The sequence below is a fragment of the Pogona vitticeps genome, chromosome 5, assembly GCF_051106095.1.
Source record: "Pogona vitticeps strain Pit_001003342236 chromosome 5, PviZW2.1, whole genome shotgun sequence".
Classification (NCBI taxonomy): Eukaryota; Metazoa; Chordata; class Lepidosauria; order Squamata; family Agamidae; genus Pogona; species Pogona vitticeps.
In genome coordinates, this window is record NC_135787.1 from 20,331,787 (window position 1) to 20,358,217 (window position 26,431).

Below are 26,431 nucleotides of genomic sequence, written 5' to 3' on the forward strand. Positions count from 1 at the left end.
ACAGAATTAGTTTTGGAACAACATAGGAGTAAATAGAGTGCCCATATTTTGGCAGCAAATAGTACAATCAATGCTCAAAGTGGACAGTAAAAGAAAGGAGGTCCAATATTGTTCTTGGACTAATGTAATACAGTTTGGGAGCCCTTCTTACCCGTTTTACGCAGCTGCAGTATTGCGAAGCAGACACTAGATGGCAGGCTATTAAAGCATTCCAAATTTGAAATGAAAGATATGTAAAGCTTTTAAGTATTAAAATGGACAGTCAGACACACCTTGTACATCCATCTCAGTATAATTACACATTTAAGATGAACCACAATCCTGTGCATGGATCATTTCATTTGCATTCTACTATTTACATTTTAAAGATTATTTACACAGTAGGTAGAACCTGATAAAGGCCAGGTCCCAAGCCTTGACTTCTCAATATGTGTAACTGCATCTGGATGGAAGAAAGCAGCCCTCAGGTCACAGAACAAGAGCAGAATGAAAGCAAAAAATAGTTTCTACTGCTTCAAACGGAGACAGACTGAAACTAGGATGTTTAGACCAGGATGGATCATTCTATACAGAAGTCAGTATACCCAACTGCTGCAATTATTCAAGCAAATGTTTAAAGCAATAACAAAGCCCTGGAAAGCTCTTAACTTCTCTACCCAGATTTGCTGCTCCAGAAAGTTAATGCATAGTGGAAAATATTGTATGAAAGCAGGCTACACTTTGGAGGACTCTGGAAACAATTTGTTAGTTTGTGCATGAGACCAATCCACCATCAATCCACAAATGTCACTACGTACATCCAGCAAATACAAAACAGCTGCATTTCTATAAACCTCAAGCAAGCTGGCAGGGCAGCATAGTGAATGTGATTTGTTAACTGTAACAATCTTGAATTAATACATAGAAGTCTACTAGGTAGGGTACCCGGTGTGGTGTAGTGGACAGCGTGATAGACTAGGACTCAGGAGGCCTGGGTCTTACTGGAGGTATGGAACTGGTACAACCTTAAATATATCACTCACCTTGAAAGCCCTATTGGGGTTGCTGTAAGTCAGTTCCAACTTCATGGCACATAATGGACTAACTAGTTTATTAAGTAGACTGTCCTTGAGCCAGCAATCAAGCAACAAACGTGTTCAATTTTTTAAAGACAAAGTAGTGTATACATTTGCATCTCTAGGAGCAGAATTATTTTGGCTTTTCTTTCCTTTTGCAAAACAGACACAAGGTATGAAAAAAAGGGGTTGGGAACCTTTTTACCAGACAAACATTATGGATCAAAATTAACACACTACAAGATCTGATTTTGTATTTTGATTTTGACTTATTCAAGATTTGAAGAACTGATTCATGCCCAGGCACATCATGCATCAACATTGCCTCTGAACATCTGTGACTAAATTCTAACTATAGAAGTACCACTGAATGAATAGGATTGTTAATACTTTTGTAAGTCCCACTAACTCGCTGGCCTGAATCCAACAGGACATTCAAATGAGAGTAGGCCTGTTGAAATAAAGAGTTTTAGACAAGTGTTGACTCACCAACAACTGGACCTGCTACGCTTTGACTTGGTTTCTAAAAATTATAAAGACAAATGGTTTTTACCAATTTAGGTCCTTCAGTTCGTTTTATTTGTGTCATTTAAAAAACTGCCCTTAATAACTCAAAACTCCTTTTTTCCTTGGAAATCTCTACCTTTTTAAAAGAAAACAGGGATAAGAAAGCTAACTATGTAGTCAACAGTCATGCAGATGGCAGCTTCAGCTCACTCTCCTTTGTCACTGTTTTATTAGTTCAGGCTGAAGTCTTCCTTCCCTTCCTGGAAAGGATATTGTTGTTTTCCAGAAATCAAGTGATTTTAGATAAATATTCACTTACGTAAGAGATCTGGAAATGAAATTTGCTCTGCAAGTTTGTTGTTCTTGCAGGCATGCTTGGTCCATGCTGTCTTTCCATGGCTATCTTTAAGATAATGCAGTAGCTTCCTCAATACCAGTCTTGTGCAACTGATGTGGAAATTAAATAAAGGTCCAGAAATAAGGTCACCTAGATACTTTCAGGGTAAAGGGTAAATGGAATTTGTTCCCTAAATTTCAAAAGCAAATGAAGGGTTCTTGAAGTCTATGAAATCTGAACACCATATAGACAGGACTGTTAGCAAAATGGTTATACAAAATGGAGAAACACATTTTAAAAAGGGTGTCTGAACCATTTAACTATTTGCAACAGTGATGTAAGGTAGGGAAATAAGCAGTCTTTTGTTGTTGTTATTTTAAATGATTTCCTACAGGAATCAGAGAAACTTTTACATCCAAAAGAGAAGGTGATAAATTTCTAGAAAAACCCAACATTTTCTGTTTCATACACTTCTCTCTGGATCCAAAAACAGAACTTTTTCTGTTGCAGAGCCAGTCAGATATTCCCAGAATCAGCATTTATCAGAAAGGTGGTATCAGACACTTAACCACAGAGTGTTCCACTAAGAAGAAAGCTTTACCATTACGACAAGGATTTCACTATGTTGTGATCCCTATCCCCATGTCTACAAATACAGTATCTGCATAAATTCACTCTGGAAATGGGATGAAAATAAGCAAGGAGTAGACATGGGGTCTTCATATTCGTATACAAATACAAAGCCCCATCGACATAGGTGGCTGGCCCAATTACCACCCACCCTCAGATTCCGCTGGACCAATTACCATGCAGCTCACAAAGCTAGTGTCATTTCCTATGCCCAAATCGCAGCAGTAGCCCAGCTGCCGCAGTCCCACCTCCCTGCTTGTCCAGCCACTCCAGCCCAAGGGGAGGGACGACGAGTCTCCCTACTCAGCCGCTGAGTGGCCAGGCAAACAGGGAGGCTGGGCTACTGCTGCAATTGGGGCACAGGGGATGACGCGCCACACAGTAAGCGGTCCACCAGGTTCTGGGGGTGGGTGGTAATCAGGCTTCGTGTTCATATACGTATTCGTATACCACCCCCCATGTCTAGAAAGGAGCAAATCAATAGAAGGGCCCATCATGGGAGATTTAAGCAGAAGCATGGAAAATATTCTTCCAAAATCTACAGCAGATGCAATAAGGAATGTTTCTATAACATAATCATAGTTACACATAGTATTTCAGCATCTTGGATGTTTGGCCTTATTTCTCTCATAAGCTGCTCCTGCTCAGCAAGTCAACCCTTGAAGCTTTATCAGAATATTACAAGTATTACCTGACATATTTGAAATTACCAGTAGTAGGCCTAAATGAACTTCATTAGGATGAACAGTGCCCAATATTCAGTCAAATGGGTCATATGCAGTCCATGAGGTAAGACCATAAGTGTGTTTGGAATGTTTAGTTCTTGAAATGATACTATATAAAATAGCATTCTTTGGAGATTGCATTAATTGTCAACTATCCACTAACACCAAGGAATGTTTCACATGAAGAAGGTGTTTATATTGGATTTTTCTTTCTGAGATAGGCTTTTTTAGATAGCCAGGCTCACCAATGGTATCGGGAAATCTTTTTTCCCCCATTTTCCATTCTATCTTATTGTTCCTGCACATAAGAATAAAACATTAATGAATTTCCTCTCAAACCCAACAAGACTGTTGTGTTCACAAGAATTTCTGCCCAAATACAACAAACTCAATTTTCTTGATAAGAAAAGCTATATTCAGTTCTTTCACAGAAGGCACCATCAACTTTGTGTTTTCCATAGCTATCTAAATCAAATACAGACAATTACTCCCAAACCCAGACACATTCACTGGAAATAACATCAACCAGTCCTCAGTGAAGCATACTTTCAGATAAAATTATCTGTATTTTTTTAGTTTCAGAGGGATCTTCGTGTTATGCTACTTCTCAAATTTTACTTGTTTTCACTTGCTTCAAAAATAGGCTCTATAAAACTAAAATTTACTTCATGGGTCTTAAAAAAACTTCTGCTTGAGTAAAGCAGTAACATTTCAAATCAGAGAGCAGAAGGAAGGAATGGAGAGAGGAGGAAATGGTACAAGGGAACAACTGAAAATGAGGAAAAATATTCCTATCCAACTGCAAAATGAAGAGGTGCAAATTGCTTTGTTGTTTTAGCCACTTATGCACTAATAAATAAACAAACTGGACCTAGGAGCTTATTGAAAACAGATACCCAAATAAGACACACCAAAGAGATTGCTTCTCGCAATCACATGCAGGATATGGAAGAAAACAGTAATACAAAGTTTCAAGGGGCATCCCTACACATTTCTCCAGTTGCATCAAATGCTAGTGCAACAAGAGTGATTTTAAACTATTCCACACAAATGTACTTCCATTAGAATTTAGTTTTGCCCATGATGTTTGGTGCCTTCTCAGTTGTTGGTTTTAACATTGAGAAGTGTGGTCAATCTCTTCATTAAAAAGTTGGTCTAAATCCTCATTGTTCACACCTCTTCTTACATTATATGTTGTCACATGTTACAAACATGAAACGTATTTTCAACTGTAGCTTTCAAATCTGTTAATTAAGATGTCAGATTCCATTCTGCTTGGTTGGAGATAAGATTGCAAGAGGAAGAGATACAGTATAATTAAAGTTGCTGTTTCCCAACAGAGGGCACAACAGAGCAGATCTTGAAAATCCTGTGGTATATGGATTATTTCCTGCCTGCAAGCAAACCAGCCAAGAATGAGAAAGTAGTTTTCTATTTGATGGGTTTTCTTCCAGAAGGAGTACTGTGTGTGTCTCTGTCTGGTGTAGAACACACCACACCTTTGGTGTGCACTGGACAAAGATACTTCCTTATGTCTGTCAACAGCCCACAAACTTGTGATGCATGAAGAAACAGTGTGCCCATTAAATTATGCTGTGGCTGAAGTCCCATTGACACAGACCATTTACTATCAAATAAGGAAGAAAGGAGTGTCCACTAGTTTATTCAGTCAAGGATACAGTAGAAAAAAATGGCTCAAGACATATCAGACTGGAGCTTTGAAGAGCTTTTATCAGGAACCATGTGGCTAGAGTTGTTTCCTCTGGAATTAAAAAAGGGTCTGAGGCAGTTCCAATAATTAGAGAACTCAAAACTCTGCTGTCACCCATTTCTATAAGCACAGCATCCATGGAACCCAATGGAGCTTTTCCATTACTGGCTGAGGGTCGGTTATCCTACTGTTACTTGTGTCAATGGCTACCAGCTGGCTCTGACTGCTTCAATATCACTAACTAGGTTCTGAGCCAAGCATATCCCGAATATCTGAAAGAAAATGAGATATGTAAGCTGGAATAGCAGGCTCCATTAGGAGAATCTAGGTTGGTTAAGTCAATAGTTACATAAATTTAACTTTGTTTTAAACAAAATGGCAGACCTCAACACGTTAGAGCAGTGGTTCTTAACCTTTGTTACTCGGATATTTTTGAACTGCAACTCCGAGAAACCCCAGCCAGAACAGTTGGTGGTGAAGGCTTCTGGGAGTTGCAGTCCAAAACTCCTGAGTAACCCAAGGTTAAGAACCAGTGCGTTAGAGCAAAGCTATCAAAGAAGACAGGCCTGCCCTGGGGTAAGTGAGGAGTGGGTTACAGCCAGAGGATATGGTATAAAACCAATCTTCTGGACAGGTGGAGGAGAGAGCAGGTGTGCGGATAGCCCAACGGAGGTTCTTGAAGACAAAGAGATTGCCCTCTGACCTTTCAACATCACTCACCCATGGAATAATGGTTCCCCTATATTCTGTAATAAAAATTATAATTACACTAGATTAACCATGTTAATTTTTTTGTCCTGAATTCAATTAAACTACATCCAAACATTAGTCGACTTGGTTTGTAAACATTAGTTTTTAGACATTTCTGTGACCGGGCTACACAGAAGATACGTACTGAGTTTTGTAGTGCACCCCCACCCCCCAAAAACCTTTTTCAACATCTCCGTTAAACATAGCATGATGCCATTCAACAGGACACACTGGTCAGCATCCTATCGACGACCAGTGAAAAGTGATGCTGGATTCCTAGGATTGCTATTGCACAAGCAAAAATCATCAATGTGACAGATTGACTTTGTCTTGTGCAAAGAGACAGTAGACACCTCCTAGCACAAGCAAGAAAAATGCCCAACTGCTCATGCTGCAGCTAGTTGTGCAAGCATTTTGACCAAACAGGATCTGGCCACTGTTCACGTTAAATATTTCATGTGATTATACACACAGATTCCTCCTCCATTTTTTTTTTTTTTTTACTTTTAGGTACCTTTCTGTATTTTGTTCATTTTCTGCAGCCCCTTAAGGGAACGAAGTGGTTTACCTGCAGCAATGCTATGCCAATGAATATGCCAGCAACTATAGTGAGGTTGTCCTGCAGCCATTTCTCAAATTGAGGGACACAGCCTTTTGTGTAAATAACAATCTGCTGGTCAACTTCCTGGAAGTAATGATGAAAAAGAAATATATATAGGTATCTTTTAATACTTTCCTTGGCTTTTACCTTTTTTCCCATCCCACTCACAGAGATTATACAGATAAAAAGACATGAACACTTACTGGCTTTTGCCTGGCATCATAACCACACTGTGTATTAATGACATCTTCCTAAAAACAAAACAAAAAACAAAAAAAAGGTCCCAATAAGTATCTCTCTTCATTTTGTCAAATTTCCACATGTGACAGAACTTCCTGTGATTCTTTCCACTTCCCACCTAAATGTCGTGGTCAGAATGCTCTCTTAGAAGCACTTCCACCCTATGAATAATTTGCCCATTTTAAAACAAAGGTTTTGTTCTCACTGGGGTGCTAAATTCTTTTTTCTGGACTGCAACATTTCAGAGAGCAAAACTAGTGGGGGTTAACACTATTATTTTTTATTCAATATGTAACACACCCTAGGGTAGGCAGCTAACAATTCATATGAAAACACAGCTGAAATCACAAATTACACACTTCTAAAATTACAAAAAAACAGGTTACAAGTTTCTTCTAAAAATACAACCAACACACTACTCACAAAACTAAAGTAAAACACTGCAGTGAAAGAGGAACTGTCATACTTGCATATCCCTCAAAGGTTTGTGCCTATAAGAATGTTTTAGCTGCCATCTGAAGGACAAAAACATGACAGACAACTGGGTCTTTGACAGAAAGCAGCTCAACTGGGGTGCAACCATCAAGGAATCCCTGCCAAATGGGGTGGCCCACGCAGTATTAGGTTGGCTTTGTATACCAATACTAACATCATATGAGTGGATGGCCCACCATATCCAGTCTCCTGCCTATAGATGCCTAAAAAGGTCAACCTCTTCTGTTGTACATGCTGATTTTCCACATGGAGGAAATGCCTGACATGCAGGAACATTCAATCAGTTGAGCCTGAAATCCAGGAACAGCTTTACCACCTCAGTGAAAACTGTATTTCTAAAAATATGCCCCTTCTTTTTGACTTGCAAATTAGAACTTTAGCCTTAGTATAAACATGCCTCCTGCTGAGTAGATGCATTTTAGGAAGCTTTAATTCTGACATCCAAACAGATGATTAATTAATTTGTGGAACAGATTCCCAAATTAGCATTAGGAAAATAAGCACTCTCCTCAATGCTGTGACAGGACCAAGATAGCCAGTTCAGCAATGATGATCCATCACAAATGTTATAACAGAAGTACTACAGAGGTAGGAACAGTAGTCATACACAGGAGACACTTGCAGAAGATGTAAGGCCTATCGATAGGCATGGAACACTGAATATGCAAAGCTAAGACTATGTGTATGCTGGGGTGAACACTGTGCAAATGTTGTTGGATTGCGACTACTAGCAACATTAGGAAGGCCACAAGTTGCCCATCCCAGTTTACACTTTGAACGAGCATAATGAAACATACACAGTGTAAGGAGATGAGTCCATACACAAAGTTCTTTATGACCCTACTGCCTTGTCAAGCTTGAGCTCCCACTTACAGCAGGATCTTTAGTGCAGCAGGAAAAGGGTACCCCACAGCGCTCTCGACTTGCATTGGAGTCTGTGCAGTTGAAATAGATGTTGAGATTCCAGTCGTCTGCACCAAAAGCTCCACAACACTGCCACTAGAACAAGAGAAGGGGGGGAAGGAAACAACAACTATGATTCCAAGAGGAATTTCCACTATCCCCAGTTCTCAACTCTTTTTGTGAAAACAAAAGGACTACTGTGCTTTATGAAATGTGAGCTGCAAAGGTTCAGTGGATCTGTACGATATTGCTCCCAAGGCAGCTACTATTTTCAAATTATTCCCATGCTGGAAATGCATTGAAAAAGTACTGGGTGCCAGTTTTTACAAAGGAAAAAAATGTTACAAAATGTTCTCTATTCAGAAATTTAAAAATGAACAATCAAAAACCAAGTGGGGAGTAGTTACCTTGTAAAACTGACATTTTTCATACAAGAGGTGAAAAAGCCACTTACATATTCTTGTGTAAAGTCAATGAGGTTTTGCAAATCAATGTCATCTCTGTATGCACGAATGTTGTTGTTGATAAAGAAATACAGCTGGTCTTTGATCCAGTCTTTGAATACAAATGCCAGAACACCAGCTGTGAGTTCCAGGAAGAAGATGATTCCCAAGAATACTGAGAACTGTGAAGAAGGAAACGTGCCTTAGTAGAGTCCTTTTTCAAGTCTTTTAATTATTTTGATGGCATGTCTAATAGTAAGCTCTTAAGAACCAATGCACTGCCCAATGACCATATGAAGAAAGACTACCACAGCTACTGTGTACTGATTCTATTCCTGGCTTGGATTGCTGGTAACATTATTCTGGAAGCAAGCTTCATACCAAGTCAAAGGCATTGTCTATGCTGTGATTTCACAGGAACTGCATAGAATGTAGGTGCTGATGCTTAACTGAGCTTTATAAGAATCTTCTTTTCTAAAAGAATACAGATAATTACAAAAATGCAACTCCATGGAAATTTACCCAATTTTGAAATTTATTGAGATGGTAAACTTCACCTTCTAATACTGCAAGGACAACTTTGTGAGAATACAAAGTTATGTAGGGGGGATGGATAAAGTGGATAGAGGGAAGCTCTTTTCCCTCTCACGCAATACCAGAACCAGGGGAAATCCACTAAAATTGAGTTTTGGGAGAGTGAGAACAGAGAAAGGAGATATTTCTTTACCCAGCGTGTTGTTAGTCTGTGGAATCCCTTGCCACAGGATGTGGTGATGGCCACATGTGGTGATGGCCACCCCTTTAAAAGTAGACTGGACAGATTTCTCAAGGAAAAGTCCATTGCTGGTTACAAGTCATGATGGGGATGTATAATCTCCAGGCTCAAAAAGAGTGTAGTTTAAAATGCCAGATGCAGGGGAGTGGTATCAGGAGACAGGTATCTAGTCTCGTGCGCACCCAGAGGCACCTGGTTGGGCCACTGTGAGATACAGGAAGCTGGACTAGACTAACCCATTGCCTGATCCAGCAGGGCTCTTCTTATGTTCTTACATTTCCATAACCTTCTTGGCCCATGTTCACTGAAATGTTTGAAGCGGAAAGTCATATAAGTAAACATGGGCTTGAGAAACTTGACTGTGACTTTTCTATAATGTGGGAAGCAATTCTATCATAGTTCTAAAATGTCACAAAGCCAGGACTGTGCTGAGGCAATATTCCAAAGGCACGAGAAATCACCACAGTGGCAACAATTTCAGCAGGCATCAGTGCCCTTATAGTAGTAAGCCACTACTCATCAACTTTCTTAAGTCATTGTGGCCTTTTGCTTCTGCCTTAATAAAGATTGAGAGTAATATATTTTACTGGTAGTAAGTCATTTTCAGGAGGCAGAAGCAGCCTTAATGCACTTGTCGTATAAACATGTCCAGACGTCTGCTAAAACTAAGCTGATAACTAAAAAGCAAATGTTTACAGATGACATAGATGAAGATCCCAAGAGATTTAGAGAAAAGTGATGTCAGATAATATTAATCTTATATTTCATTTCATCTTTCTGATCTTGATACGGCAATAATATGAAAGCCCAACAACTCCAACAAGACTTCCCAATGGAAAAATGTACAAAGGTGGAGCTCTAGTTGCAAAAGAGATCATCAAAGTTGGGCACTCCCCTGACTCTCAATGGGGTAATTCACTGCAGAGACGAAGAATTCTAGAATTTGTTTTAATACCTATTCATTACACAACACAGTCTCTAAGGGGCCATTATGGATGACAGTGCCTTGTAGAGAGGATTAATCTCCACAGACTGCCAAGGTTTAGCAGTGTTCCTTCATATTCTATAGAGACAAAAATCAGAACTAAAGACATGGATTTATTAAACACAGTAACTGATTACTGAATTTGTATAATTCACCTGAAAGTGAACCTTCGTAACAACCCAAACAATCCTACATAGGACATATTAGCAAAATTAATGGGCAGGGGAAAGAGAGAAATAGAGAAAAGAAAAATGCAGTAGAATTTTAAAGACTAACAGGTTTGTTGCATTGTGAGTTTTCGTGGATCAAAATCCACTTCTTCAGACACCTGGATTCCATGTATCTGAAAAAATGGAATTTTATCCACACAGGTTCATATTGTAATAAATCTGTTAGTATTTAAAGTGCCATTAAAAAATTTCTCCCTCCACCCAACAGCCTTCAATTTTGCCAACATTCTGAAACAAACAAACACAGCTACTTATTGGGAAATTTTTAGAAAGGACATAATTTGTAGCAGCAAAAAAGGAGCAGAAACAAAACACTCAATCAAATCAGCACAGTTTAAGGCAGCATTTTGTTGACAGAGCAAATTTCCACACAAATTGTGCCAACTACTTACAAATTTGAGAAGGAAGGTGTTCTCTCGCAGAGCTCCTATGCATCCTGCAAACCCCAAAATGAACATCACTCCTCCAACCACAAGGAACAGCCACACTGGATCAAAGCCTCCCAAATCAGTGATGGAGGAGATGTTAGACAACACACCCTAGAATGTGGGGGCAAGGGGAACAAAAAAGAAAAACAGATCACAGATGCATCCACTTTTGTCGTAGATCTGTTTTTACATTTAACACAAAAGTGATATGAAAACACTGTCCAAAGGAGATCAAAAGGTTTTGTGCAAAAGTGATGCTTCCTGTTTATTATTAGGGATGGGGGAAAGTGCCACCACACCAAGGCAACCAGGTACTCAACCACAATGAATCTCAGGATGCACCACTGAAGGAACATCTCTACAGAACTGATTTGTCACAGGTTAAAACATTAAAGGCAAGTCCAGCATTAGTAACTTCTAGGCACACAGCATTAGAGCTGTTGACCAATTAAGGAATTTAGTAGATTAATCACTGTTTTATTCTACTCATTAACTACAGTTTGATACATCTGCATGTATCGCCACAACCTTACTGAAAATTTCCTTTCAGAGATTTAAAATGACATCTAAACTGCCTATTGCAATTTAATAGGCAGGCTACTTTGCATTATTAGAAAGATATATCATTAGAAAGTCATTATGCATTGGAAGTGTTCATGCTTTGCATACAGATGTTGTAAGTTCAGTCCCTAATATCCTCAGGTAGAGTGATGAAACCATCCTGGCTGAAGCCCTGGAAAGCTATTGCCCATCAGTAACAAAATTACTGGGCTAGACAGACCAATATGACTAAGTACAGTGGTGCCCTGCATAGCGACGATAATCTGTTCCGGAAAATCGTCGCTATACGGATTCATCGCTACGCGGAACAAAAAAGCCCACAGAAACGCATTAAAACACAATTAATGCATTCCTATGGGCTTCAAACTCACCGTTCAGCGAAGATCCTTCATAGCGCGGCCATTTTCGCTGCCTGTTAAGCGAGGAATCCATCCCAGAAAACAGCAGGCGGCCATTTTGAAACTGCCGATCAGCTGTTTAAAAAAGCATGGCTTTGCAATGATTGGTTCCCCAAGCAGGGAACCAATCATGGCAAAGCACCGCCAGCCAGCCAGCCAGCCCCGGATGACGCCCGGCCTCCTTGGCGGGGCTGTCTCTGGGGCAGCCGCCTGAGGCTGGAAGGGGCACGCCATCCACCCACTGCTTGCCAGCCAACCAGCCTGGGAGACACCCGACCTCCTTGGATGGCAAGCAGCAGGAGGAGGGCTTGGAGGCAGGCAGCCGCCCAGGACAGGAAGGGGCGCGCCACCCACCGCCAGCCAGCCAACCAACCCCGGACGCCCGGTCTCCTTGGTGGGGCACAGACGGGGTGAGGAGGGGTCTCTGGCGTGCCACCCTCCCCCTGTCCAGCTGCTGCCACCCCGATCCCGGTCCCCAGCGGGCGCCTCCGCCTTTGCAGCGCCTCCCGCTGCGACTGCTCTCTGACTCGGCGCCCCAGGGGTGCGCACGGGGATCGGGGCCAGGCCCTTCGCCCCTCCTTCCATCCCTCCTCCCGAGGCGCCAATCCGGAGTGCTCCCACTCCCCCCCCCCCCGTTGTCCCCTATTTATGCAGGAGCTCTGGAGATCAATTTACATGCATATGGCACTTAGATGTCACTTGTTATTCTAATTCATTCAACCTTCTAATTTTTGCAGATTAGACAGAAATCCCTTCCTAATGTTTGTTGTTGATATTCTTGTTGTTGCATGTGCTAATCTCATCCTATCTCCATATTGCATTGTTGTTTCTTGAAACTTGTGGGTTGGTGGAGGAGCTAACTACAGGAGGCATCCCATCCACCCCTCCTGGCTGTTTCTCCACTTCAGGCAGAAGATGACAAATATCACCACAGCGATAGCACTGTTCCTACTCAAATAGATAAAGACTAATGACTCTGACCTGTAGACATTTCACTGGAAAAGCCTAGACCAACTTCCTTTAGCTAGCATCAATTTTAGAGAGTTTCTAATATCCCATTTTGGAATCAAACAACAATTTCATGATATACTGCCTACAGCCTGCGGATGACCTTCTAAAAATAAAAAGGTGCCACCATATTGAAAGACAACCAGTCACCTGCCCAGTAAGTCCCCTTCTTAATGCCAAGTTTGTGGTAACAAACCATGACAAATGGAGGTTATTCTGCACATGTTCATTACTCTCATTCACTGTTGGTGGTTACAGTTCTAAGTTTATGTATGATAACTAAAGATGTTCTGGAAGGGAATGGTGGACTGCCCACTCACTATGGATGCTTTTCCTAGATAGAAAACATCACCCATTTTTGTTGCTTAAAAAAAAACCCAACTGTATTCCAGTTGTGCCTGCCAAGTATGCAGGTTTTTATGAGATCCCAGCTTGAATTATCTCAACAGCTGGACATATCTTACAGCACTATCATTATATTTAGACAGAGTCCCAGAAAGACAGGTGGATAGACGACTAGATGAATAGCCTAATATATAGACAGTATACAGTAGTTATCAATCTATATGTAACCAAAACATACCTGCTGTCTTTACTGTGCTACAATCAAGGAATGCAATTCCTTTCCAATATGTTATTTCTGTTGCCCTGAATGAAGAACAATGTTTGTCTAAATATGCTTGGCAGGTGGGAGGAAAAATATGCACAAGCAGTATACGTTGAAGGTCATCTTTTTCCTGCCTGTCCATTTAGCTCAAGGTTCTTCCATCTTTTCTAAAAGATTTTTTTAAAGGTAAAGGAGTTTCCTGAATGTCCTCCAGCTCAGCTCTCTATAATATGCTTGGACTCCCCTAATATGCTTCAATCTGACAAAACTTTGGGGGGCACTCTCCTTCACAGCCCTCCCCAATCCATCTCAACCAAGATATGATACAGGAAATAAAGGGAGGGAGAGAAAGAAGCTAACAAGAAGCAAAAAGTATAACATCATTTTTTTATTTATACATATTCCAACCCTTTCAAGTTACTTGATACAGTCACATCCAAATGGTAAGACAGCTAAACAAAAGGGAAAGTACAGTATTAGCAGAAGTGGGAAGAAGAAAGACTGGTAAATGGGACCAGAGTTCATTAACAGTTCATAGTTCATCAAAATGGTGGAGGATGGGGTAGAGAGGAAAGAGGAACCAAAGTATCAAAGAATAACAGAGCTGGAATGGGTTATAAGGACCCCCTACTCAATGCAAGAATCCAAATCAAAGTTGTATCTGACAGATGTTTGTTGAATTTTTCTTTTGAATGTCTCCACAGCTCACAACGCCCTGAGGTAATTGATTCCATTGTCACACTGCTATAACAATTAGTACATTTTTCCTGATAGTCAACCAAGTTACTTCCAAGCTCTGAGAGAAATATTCTGAATGAAAAGGGCAACTGTATTCAATCATCCAGAACTAAAATTGTATATAGACTAAAATTTAACATTAACATTCCTCAATCACAACTGCACTTAAATTTAAATCTTGAATGCCTCCATTCAAGTGCTCATCACCTTCTGAGGTAATTAGTTCCATTGTCACATTACTCTAATAATTAGGATGTTTTCCTGATATTCAAACAAAATCAGACAGTGCCCACACCTGCAATAGGGGGCATGACTGAATGTGTGGAGGAGACTCGTGGCACAGTGGTAAACTGCAGTAATGAGTCTGCTCATGATCTGAGTTCGATCCCAAGCTCAGATAGTTGGCTCAAGACTCACTCAGCCTTCCATGCATCCGAGGATGGGGGCGCGCGGATGTGTTGCTTGCATAAATAAAAAATTATAAACCGCCCAGAGTGTGCTTTAATTGCAATGGGGTGTTGTATAAGCAGAGCACTTTGAGTATCCAATAAATACTTCTGCTGCAGAAACCTCTAGAGGGGATGTCATATTACACTGTGGTCTGTCACAGCAAAACCACCAAAGAATTTGTCCAGACTGCAGCTGCTTATTCAGACGAGCTCTTGTCAGACTGGTCTCTTTCCCTCAGGAAAGGATAAGAAACATTCCCTCAGGCAAAGCTCAAAATTTCAATTGGTATACTGCCTATTTAAACAGTCATATCCTGTGTTATATTTTTAGGGTTCACACTTTACTTTGCTTTGACTTATACCCCGCCCCTCTAGACAAAGTCTACTCGGGGCGGCTTACAAAAAATGATAAAATACAATAAAAATATACTTACTAAGAACATAATAATAAAATCCATAACAGGTGGATATATATGTTATCAAGATGGGGAACTAAAGAAATGAAACAGTTAATTGACTGGAGGGAAGGCCTGCCTAAAGAGCCAAGTTTTTAAATGGCTTTTAAAAACACCCAGCGAGGGAGCCAGGCGGATTTCCATTGGTAGAGTATTCCACAGCCGAGGGGCCACTGCCGAGAATGCCCGGTTTCTTGTTCTTTACTTCTGGGCTTCTCTCAGCATAAGGCCCTTCAGCCGTCCCTGCTGGCTTTGTCGGGTGATTCAAGTAGACCTGGGTGAGAGAAGGCGATCTGCCAGGTATTGAGGTCCCAAACCGTTTAGGGCTTTATACGTCATCATCAGAACTTTGAAATCAATGCGGAAACAAATGGACAACCAATGCAGAGCAGCCAGGGTGGGGGAGATATGCTGATATTTCCTCACCCCACTAAGGAGCCTGGCTGCCGCATTTTGCACCATTTGAAGTTTCTGTATCAATCCCAAAGGCAGCCCCACGTAGAGTGCATTACAGTGGTCTAATCTCGAGATTACGAGTGCGTGGACAAGAGTAGTGAGCCCCCCCCATCAAGATATGGTCGCAGCTGGGCAATCCGGCACAGGTGAAAATAGGCAGAATGGACCATGGACGCTACCTAGGTTTCCATGGTAAGCGCCGGGTCCAGGTGCATCCCCAAGCTGTGAACCTCGCTCTTTGCGGTGAGGGTCGACCCCCCAAAAGAGAGGGAGTCACCCACGCCGCTGATGGAAGGACCACTCACCATCAAGACCTCTATCTTGTCCGGGTTCAGCCTCAACCCATTCAACTGCATGCATTCCAGTACAGTCTCCAGACAGTGCTGGAGGGACGGAACGGCATCCACTGAAGAAGGTGAAAAAGAGATGTAGAACTGTGTGTCATCAGCATACTGATGACATGATGCCCCACACCCCCTAATGACACCACCCAGCGGCCTCATATAGATGTTGAACAGCACCGGAGAGATGATCGACCTCTGCGGACAACATATCTTCTATAGAAAACATGAGAGTAGGGTCCCAGGAGTGAATGTACCTTCTAGGGTCCACCACCAGAGGTTGCCCACCCTTGCAGCAGGGGGCCATGACTGAATATGTGTGCAGTAGGGGACTGATCTGTAAAGCTCACAATACATTCTGAGAAGGGGACAACAGAGGATGGAGAAGGGGTGACAGATGATAAGATGGTTGGACAGTGTCATTGAAGCTACCAACATGAATTTGACCCAATTCCGAGACCACGGGGTCACGAAGAGTCAGACACGACTAAACAACTAAACAACAAGGGGACTGATTTGTAAAGGTCACAATACATTCTAAAAATTTATTTCACATGTATAAAAACTGTCTGACCATCAAGATCTGTTAGCAAGCCATTGTTTGTGTCCCAGTATTGGGAAGTGTGCAATGTACAAGCGAAAGAGGCCTTCCTCAGTTATTACTTCAGTTGAGGAATGCCCTGACCTTGGAGCTCTGACTGGTACCAACAATGTTTTTATTTCAGTGCCAAGATCAAATCTGGCTGTTTGTCTAAGCATTGAACAGTCACCTACAAAATTTATAACTTGGTTTCCAATCAGTTTGTGGGGCTTTGAGGAGGTGTCATTCTTGCCTTGTTTGAATTGTTAAATTGTTCTATTTTTTAAAAAAAGATGCTTTAAAACTTTCCAAAGTGTTTTAATTGTTTTTATAACAAAAGATGGTCAAAAGCCTTTTTTATTGCTACTTTGCCATGCTACCCTTTTTTTTGTCCTGAGCTGGGTAAGCTGGATAGCTGGTGAGGAGGCTGTATAGCCTAATGGAATCCATTTTACTCCCAAACACACCAGTCTGGCAGTATCTCTAGAGCACATGTGTCAAACTCAAGGCCCGAGGGCCATTTCATGTGGCCCTCGCAGTGTTGCCTGCTACTGTGCAGCATACAATACACAGGCACTTATTCGGTCACCTATAATGCTCTGCAAAGATGCTGGGAATCTACCCAGTGGGACTTCTAATCCCAGCATTCCAAGCAGCAAAGAGTCAGAAAGTGCAGCCACTTGGAAAGCATACAGCACCTTGGGAAATGCAGTCCTTGCTATTGCCCACTTCTGTTCTTACGGCTGCCAGCGAGGACTCTTTGATGGCATCACCTAGCAGCAGCCATCTCTGCCTCCTCTCCCGCATCAACTATGAAAGTGAGTGAGGAGCCAGGTGATAACAAGGGTCAAGGGCCATGGAAAGCACGAGGGAAAGGTGGGAGACTTACGTGAATAATTAATGAAACACAGGTGGGGCTGTGGAGATGGCGTCAACAGGTGTTACTAAAACTCACTTTTCAATAAACTGTACAATAGTTGTAAACTTGAATATCTGCTTGCCATTACTTCTAGACTTTGATCATAGACTTTTACTTTCAGAGCTAGTTATTACTTACATTATTACTAAAATCGGTAATAATCAAATGAGGAAGCTTATATTTAATATGAGAAAGAGTGGATACATTTATATAGTCTTAGTGGTTAAAACGCTGTACTGCAGCTAAAACTGTGCTCACGACCTGGGGTTCAAATCCCAGGTAGCCGGCTCAAGGTTGACTCAGCCTTCCATCCTTCCGAGGTCGGTAAAATGAGTACCCAGCTTGCTGGGGGGGCAATGTGTAGCCTGTATAATTAAAAATTCTAAACCACCCGGAGAGTGCTTGTAGTGCTATGGGGCGGTATATAAGTCCAATAAATAAAATAAATAAATAAAGCAGCACTTTGAGGGCAACCACAATGTCTATGCAGCCCAAGATGAAATTGAGTATGACACCTCTGCTCTAGAGGGTGCGAAAAATCCACAAGGATAGGCACTAAGAACAAGGTGGCCTCCTTGTATAGCAGGCAAAGTTAGAACCAAAGTAATAAAAAACAAATAAAGACAAAAAACTTTGTCGCACCTTAAAAACTAATTGCTATCTTTTAATGGGAGCTTTCGTGGACAAGTTCACTTCTTCAGAAAAACGAACGCTCACATTAAAATAAAGCAGTTAGTCTTTAACATGTGACGTTTTCGTCTTCTTTTATACTTATATTTTGTTCTTACCTGACATACTACCTCACACTAACACAGGCATCTCTTTTAAAACTTCCTTGCATGGGTAATGCTTATCACCACATCCACATACAAATACCAAAATCCTTATAGCTTGGTCAAGGCAAGACCTAGCTTTAGTACCACAAGTCTCTCAGCCAAAACATTTCCTAATTTCCTTTTATACAAGTAAATGGGTTGCTACACACCTGTTGTTGACTACACCCTAATCCCTTCCACATTCCATCAGGACAAAAGCATTCTCCTGCCCTGCTCTCTTTCCCACAGCTAAAATCTGCATAATTCTCAGGAAGGAAGTAGACTGACTCCATGAGTTAAATTAGTGAAAACATTAGATTTTTTTAGGACACCTTTGATATGCTCTCTGATAAAAGATAAGCATGGAAGCATCAGTTCCTCACTCAGTCCTTTCTTTAAAGTGTTCAGTAACAAGAGGTAAATTGAAGGTGCGAACTGTCCTTTTGTTCTGGACATACACTAACCTCTGCCTGTTCACCCAGCTTCCCATGCACTCACGAAAGAAGCACTGAAGCATCCAGTAACTGAATTCCATATTTCACATTCCCCAGTTCCTCCATATCTTCACAATTTTTAATTATTTTGTCAATTTTACTGAGTGTGCTACACCCCAAAATCAGTCAATAAATGTCATGTTATAAATACTTTAATAAATAAATACAGTGGTGACTCAATTTACGACCATAATCTATTCCAGAAGATGGATGTAACTTGAAATGGTCATAAGTCGAAACACCATCTTCCCAGGAATGCACTGAAATGCAATTAATCCGTTCCGGCCAAAGAAAAAATCACCAAAAATAAAAACACTGCAAGACTCACTGGAAACACGATTAATACTTTCTGGCTGAAGGGGGCGGAAAGCAATCAAGCGTGCAAGACCCATTGGAAATGCACAGAAAACAAACGGAGCAGATCGGAAATGCACAGAGAACAAAGGGGGCAGATCAGAAATGCAAAGAAAGCAAAGGAAAAAGCAAGGGAGGCATGCAAGACCCATCGGAAATGGGGGCAAACCCCCCCAACAGCAACCAACCCCCCCAAGCCATCAGAAATGCAGAACCCCCCAAAGCAACCAAACCCCCAAGACCCATCAGAAATTGAGGGGGGAAACCAAAAAACAAACAAACCCCCCAAGACGCATCGGAAATGGGGAAAAACACTCCAAAAAGCAAAAAAATAAAAAATAAAAAAGACCCACTGGAAATAGGGGGGACAAAAAACAAACAAACCCCCCAAGACCCAGCACAACACAGAAACATAAACCCCCCCAGCTCAAAACCATGCTGCAAAAACATCCAGAACCATTTTTAAAAAGCATAAAACAACACCTTACCTTACCAGGCACCCGAAGCCTCCCTGCAAACACACACACGCACACTCACTCAAAGCAGAAGTGAAGAAATCCCAAGCCTCCTCCGATGTACACACTCTAACTGCTGGGGCAAAAGAGCTACAAAGATGCAGCCTTGTCACCACCTACAGTTAGAAATTTGAATTTACCGCCTTTTTCCCCTGCCTTTTTCTGTTTGTAAGTGGAAGCTCGCAAGTAGAAGCAAAATTTTGCGGCCAGAGCTGGTCGTAACTCGAAATGGTTGTAAGTAGGGACGTTCGAGGCACCACTGTAGCCACAAGTGCCAGATGGCCGAATTGGAAAAATGTTGCTACATTATAATAGTTATCAGAGTGGCGTCCTTTCCCCAAGTACCACAGAAATATGATCAGGTTGATCTACCTGCTTTTTTCAGAAAACAATTATTCAAGGCCATTCAAAACAGAAACACCAACATATATAGAATTCATGTATTCACTTCCATTACTTTCCTGTTCTTATTAGAATGGCCACATATATCACTTCCAAGAGGACCGACCCCTAATTTAAAGTGACCTTTGCTTGAAGCACTGTCCAATCCAAGCACAGAGAAGAGTAGCTGGTACTTTGCAAAAGACAGCATACTGAACAGGCAAAACAGATCACAGTCTTGTCCACTATTGTGACAGTTATTATATTGTTTAAATCATAGTGGCCAGAAGCCTATTTGGATTTTACTCCAGGGTAAGTGAAATTGTACAAATTACAGGTTACTAAATTATAGATAACAAAGTACCAGTTGTGTAACTGTCACCTCATTAATATGCTACAATTCACTGCTGTAATTTACAGGATTTCACTTAGTCCAGAAAAAAATGTCCACAGGATTCTGGCCAATAAGTATTTTTAATTTGCTTTTACATTCACATGCAAATTGCTGTCCTCTTTTCTCATGATGCATTTCTTCTTTTTCTTTCATTTTTCTATTTCTTGTATGGGGGCGTAGGGAGTAAGTGGCCACTCTAGTTCTAGCAGAGGGGTATCAATCTTTTCCACATACCAATTATAATACAGTGGGGTCTCTACTTAAGAACTTAATCCGTATTGGAAGGTGGTTCTCAAGTTGAAAAGTTCTTATGTTGAATCTGCATTTCCCATAGGAATGCATTGAAAACCATTTAATCCGTATCTGCTCTTTTCCGTCCATAGAAACTACAGTGGAACCTCTACTTAAGAACTTAATCCATTTTGGAATGGTGTTCTTAAGTTGAAACGTTCTTAAGTTGAAGCAAAATTTCCCATAGGAATGGACTGAAAACCAATTAATCCGTTCTGGCTGTTTTTTTGTTATGTAGAGGTGTGTTCGTACATTGAAGCATTAGTTCCCATAGGAACTAATGCAAAGCTAGTTAATACGTACTCTACCACTAGGGGGAGAATTTTTTTTTAACCTAAGATGACCTAAGGTTAAAAAAAGAGCAGGAGAGGTTTTTTTTCCTGTTCTTATCTTGGATTTCTGTTCTCAAGTAGAAGCAAAAGTTAGCAAATGGAGCTGTTCTTAAGTGGATTGTTCTTAAGTAGAGACGTTCTTAAGTAGAGACCCCACTGTACAACTGAAGGAAATTTCAGGAGCTCTCTGAAGCCAATAGCATTGTTTTCAAAATGAAAAGGGAGCTGTAGTGCTGGTGGTCTGCAGAAGAAAACCCAAAATATAGTTTGTACTGTTTTTGTTTCTTCTCTCTGAATAGGAGGTAGACTTTCCCATGCATCTGTATGACCAATGAACCCTGACTAATAAATATATGCAGAGTCTGAAAGGAAATCGAACTACTATGACATGCTGGTTTTTAATAGGCCGAATCTGCTCGCTTTCTTCTTTGACAGCCACAATGCAACTCTTCAATCTCTTTGCAACCAGCATAGCTTGTAAAGAGACAGTGAGGCAGGTCAACAGTGATTATTTCTATTTCCAGAGGTGTATCTCTTGAAGTGAAAAGAAGCATCTTGCAGCACTTTGAAGACTAACAATTTAGAGAAAGCTAATTCATCATACTGTAAGCTTTGATGGGCCACAGCCCACTTCATAAGAAACATCTGATAATGTTACCTATAGTTCACAAAAACATATGCCAAACAAGGCTGTTTAGTCTTTAAGATGGCACAAAACGTATTAAATATTGAAAGCTTTGATCCACTAGCTCTTTCAATACCCTTATGTATACAGTGGTGCCTCACAAGACAAATTTAATTCGTTCCGTGGTTAATGTTGTCTTGTGAAAAATTTGTCTTGTGAAACGTGTTTTCCCATAGGAATGCATTAAAATTTAATTAATGTGTTCCTATGGGCAAAAAAAGTCAGAACAAAGTCAAATTTGGTTTACAAAGGGCTTATTAAGTGCTCTTTAAAGCCATACATATTGTGCAGATGATTTAAAAATTTTCAATCAAAAAACTTTAACTTTTTAAACATCATAGAAAAACATTTAAAAATCAGCAAACAAGAGGCAGGAACAAAAAACGGAAAACATTCGTCTTGTGAAGCACGACCATAGGAATATTTGTCTTGCGAGTCATCAACCCCATTGCCAAAACCATTCATCTTGCGAGTTTTTTGTCCTGCGAGGCATTCGTCTTGCGAGGCACCACTGTATTATCAGTCTGAAAGGAACCATTTCTCTCTCTAATAGGAGTTTTAATATGCTGTCCAAATAACAAAATTACAGGCCATCAATTGCAGATATTTCATATTTATATCCTACAAAGACAAAGGATATTGAGAGCAGCTAACAATGTACACGTTTTTCATAACCAAGTGGAAAGATTGTTAAATCCACACCATGACTCATGCACATCACTAACAGTTCAGACAGATTTGTTGTTTGCAATGCTAATTTGCAACAGCCCAACTGTTGGGCAAGTTTTTAGCTGGCTACTGGCAAGAATAAGAACAAGCAAACCCTTTCCTCTCATGGAGAGAAAAAATGTTAGCCATTCTTATCTGTGAGATAAGTTACTTCATACCATCATGACTTGATCGTAACTGAAGAGAGAAACTATTGGTGTGGGATGATCTAGGGTAGGATAAAAATTAATTGGAAGAATTGGTTGTATGGAAAATGACTTTAGAAAAGAAACTGACACATTTTACCTTCTGAAAAATTCAGATAAATTGTATAATCTGCATATACCAATATAAATTAGCATATGCAAATTTTATGCAGATTTCTGTATTATGCGCATGTGCCTTGAAACTTTTAACTGGTTGACAATGGCCCTAGAACAGATTCTGATTGAATTAAATCCAGAAAAATACTCTCAGCACCTTCTTTGAAAAAAGTAAAAGTATAGAATATTCCTGTTCAAATTTACAGCACGAACTTAATGCTCAGAATTCTATTTTTGAACTTCTAGGAAGACTGCAAATGCTTCACTTTCTAAATATTAAAATTAACTGAATTTGCTTCAGAGAACTTCCCAGCTCATATAGAATAATTTTTACATTTTATTGCTACCCAAACATTTGTTGCAACATAATAGAGGGCAGATTAAAGGAACCTTTGAAACTGCCAACAAAAAATCCAGAATATGAATACCCACACATATTTAACCAAAAGAAAGATGGCAATGTGCTTTAGTCTTATTCCAGTGCTAAGGCAGTTTTCAAAGCACTTTGGAAATCCACGCAAAGTGTAATAAATGAGGAAATCTGTACATGCTTTTTTTCCTCCCACAACGGCAATATCATGGAAAATTAGCACAAAGCAGCATACTGTACATGGTGTCCTTCTCTTCAATTTATCCATACAACAATTCTTTTGTAAGATAGGCCAGGTTGACAAGCAGACTTGACAAGCACACAAGTCATTATCTTTCCCACAGTGTGAGAGGCACTGTAATTTGTTTAAAAGTATAAAAAGTATGTATCTGCACATACAAATTACCATATGCAATTTTATGCAACTCAATCTCTTCTTGGTTTCTCCATTTGGTGCTGTATAAGTGGCTATCCTAGCTTCATAGCCCAGACCTTAAGAGGCTGACTATAGATGGGGGTATTTGTATATGAATATCCCCTCCCCACAGCTGGACTTAACTCACACTTCTTGCTGCGGTAGCAGCCCCACTCATCCATCCTATTGTTCCCAGAGCACCACTTTCTTTCCGCTCAGCTAGCCACTCCAGGCAAGGGGAGGGAGAAAGAGCAAAAAAAGCAAAAAAAGCAAAGCTTGCTGCTTATATACCGCCCCATAGCGCTTCAAGCACTCTCTGGGCGGTTTACAATTTAATTATGCAGGCTACACATTGCCCCCCCCCCCCCAGCAAGATGGGTACTCATTTTACCGACCTCGGAAGGATAGAAGGCTGAGTCAACCTTGAGCCAGCTACCTGGGATTTGAACCCCAGGTCGTGAGCACAGTTTTAGCTGCAGTACAGCGATTTAACCACTGTGCCATGAGGCTCCTATAATCTCTGCACAGCTGCTGAGTGGGAAGAGAGTGGTGCTCCTGGAGCAATTGGAAGGATGAACAAGGCCACCACTGCAGCAGGATGCATGAGTGGATGTTTTGGTCCCAGGGGCTGGCCCCTCGTTAAGTCCAGCTGTGTGGAGATATTCATATTCGTATGAATACTGTCATCTCTAATGATGACTCTTCAATATGTAAGTGTTTAAGATTACACACCAACATCTCCGAGTGCTGGAAAGAACAGAAAATGTCACAGTATTATCAGTGCAGTCTATGACCCTCAATGTGTATTATGGATGATATGATGTAAGATGCCCCAAACGCTTTTGATGTTAACAGTTAATTGGGCAAAAATTACCGTATCTGATAAATTTACCTAAGCTCTACAGTGTTATTTTCATAAACCAATTTCAAATGTATTTGAATTGTCTAATTTTATACTGCATTCTATTAACTATAGGCATGTTTCTGATACAGGAAGAAGGTTGTGCAGATTATGCATCTATGGATCCACATATCAGGCTTCAAATTATGGATCAGCACATCTTCATAACCATAATCTAGGCAAACTGCAGAGTGAAGTTTAGGAAAACTTCAAACAATGCCTCCGAAAATAGATTACTGAGTGTTAATTATTTCTCACAACCAGGGACTGCATTCGCTGATCAGCAGCAGCAGGATCCCTCTTTTCTCTTAGTGTGTACACCACATAGTGCAATGCACTTAAAGCAGCAGGAAATACATTTTTAAAAAACTAAATAGCACATAGAAGCTCTGAAATATAAACTTGCCACTCAACCAAATCCACTTAAGAAGCCTAATGCTATAGCTATCCAGAGCTTATCAGTTAAATCAACTAACACACTTACAGATATAATAAAGCAAATAATCATAAGGCAAAATTCATCCTGTACTGGACTATTTCAGATTGCAAGTGGGGAGTTGAATACCCTGAAAATTCTCCCATTAAAAAAAAAACAATCTGCATACAGACAGCTGCAAAGGTACCACTAGAATTATGATCATCATCCTCAATACACAGTACGTCTCTACCAGCCCTAAAACATTCCTGTGTTGTTTCCCCTAGGACTGTCACTACATTAAAGAAGTCGGCTCTACCAACAGAGTTTTAGTTAAGTCAGACTGCATTTGGGTAATCGAGTTCATACTGTGGTTCTATGCACTATCATACCAACAAATAAATACCTGCTGGAAAAGCTCTGGTAATACCTTCGTTATAAAGTACTGTAGTGAGAATTTTTAAATAAATAAATAAATAAATAAATAAATAAATAAATAAATAAATACAGTCATGCCCCACTTAATGATTATCCTGCTTTATGACGAATCCGCCTCACACCGATGTTTTTGCGATCGCAATTTCGATCGCAAAACGATGTTTTGAATGGGGTTTTTTCGCTTTGCAAAGATCGGTTCCCTGCTTTGGGAGCCTATTCTTTGCATTACAACGATCAAAACAGCTGATCGTTGGGTTTTCAGAATGGCCACCGGGTGCTCAAAATGGCTCCCCGCTGAGCTTAGGGACAGATTTCTCACTATACAGGCACCGAAAATGGCCGTCATATGGAGGATCTTTGTATTTAGCCCATTGGAACACATTAACTGGGTTTTAATGCGTTTCAATGGTTTTTGTTATTTTCGCTTTACGACGTTTCCGCTCTACAGCGATTTCGCTGGAACAAATTAACGTCGTTAAGCGAGGCATCACTGTACGTACGTACGTACACACACACACACACACACACACACACACACACACACACACACACACACACACACACACAGTCAAGGCAAATCATAAACCATGGTCTGTCATGACATTTCTCCATGATTTGCAAGTGACCACCAAAAACAGTCTGAATCTGTAATCTGAAGTTGGTTTTGCTTATCACAGCATCCCATTAGAGCGTAGCCAAGGACAGAGAACATATGGTGCTCCACTGCAACTCCCATGAGTCTTAGCCAGCATTGCTACTGCTGAAGACTGATGGAAGATGCAGAAAAATAAACATATGGTGAGTCACATTCTCCACTGCTAGTCTGAACTTTATTATTTGTGCCCCAGAAATACTCAATTTGGTATTGTTTATATTATACGGAGTTCTAATCAAGGCAACATGGGGGTGGAGCAATTAAATTTAATTGACTCAATGTCCAACTTACCTTTTCATTCCATGCCCACAGTCCAATTCCAAGAAATGCTATGCCCAGGAACTGAAAGAGAGAAAAACGGAAGTAAGAACACATTGCAAGAGAGTTTATGTAGCCTTTTATCTTGCTCTCATCAGTTGTAATATCCAAGTACAGCATCAAAGAAGATACGGAAGGAACATCTTAAGCTGTTGTAAATTACCTATTGGCCATTACAGTATGTGACTCCATATCTGAGAAGCAACCCTCATCAAAGTCAATCTGACTCAACTCAGATACAGGATACATTTTGGCAATATATTCTCAGACTTATTTCACTTACAAGACTGCTACAAGGAC

General features: G+C 40.6%; 1 protein-coding gene across 1 annotated transcript in view; it reads right to left on the reverse strand.

Annotated features, from left to right (window-relative positions):
* Window positions 1-3,646: 3,646 nt before the first annotated feature.
* The window catches only part of TSPAN5 (tetraspanin 5), a 76,324-nt gene continuing 53,539 nt past the window's right edge, over window positions 3,647-26,431 (reverse strand). The window contains exons 2-8 of the mRNA XM_020802921.3: window positions 26,105-26,155; window positions 10,780-10,926; window positions 8,409-8,579; window positions 7,925-8,050; window positions 6,520-6,567; window positions 6,284-6,400; window positions 3,647-5,237 (exon numbers count right to left, since the gene is read on the reverse strand). Coding sequence (XP_020658580.1) covers window positions 5,172-5,237; window positions 6,284-6,400; window positions 6,520-6,567; window positions 7,925-8,050; window positions 8,409-8,579; window positions 10,780-10,926; window positions 26,105-26,155 — 726 coding nt within the window. The 3' untranslated portion in view covers window positions 3,647-5,171. The remainder of the gene's footprint in view (window positions 5,238-6,283; window positions 6,401-6,519; window positions 6,568-7,924; window positions 8,051-8,408; window positions 8,580-10,779; window positions 10,927-26,104; window positions 26,156-26,431) is intronic.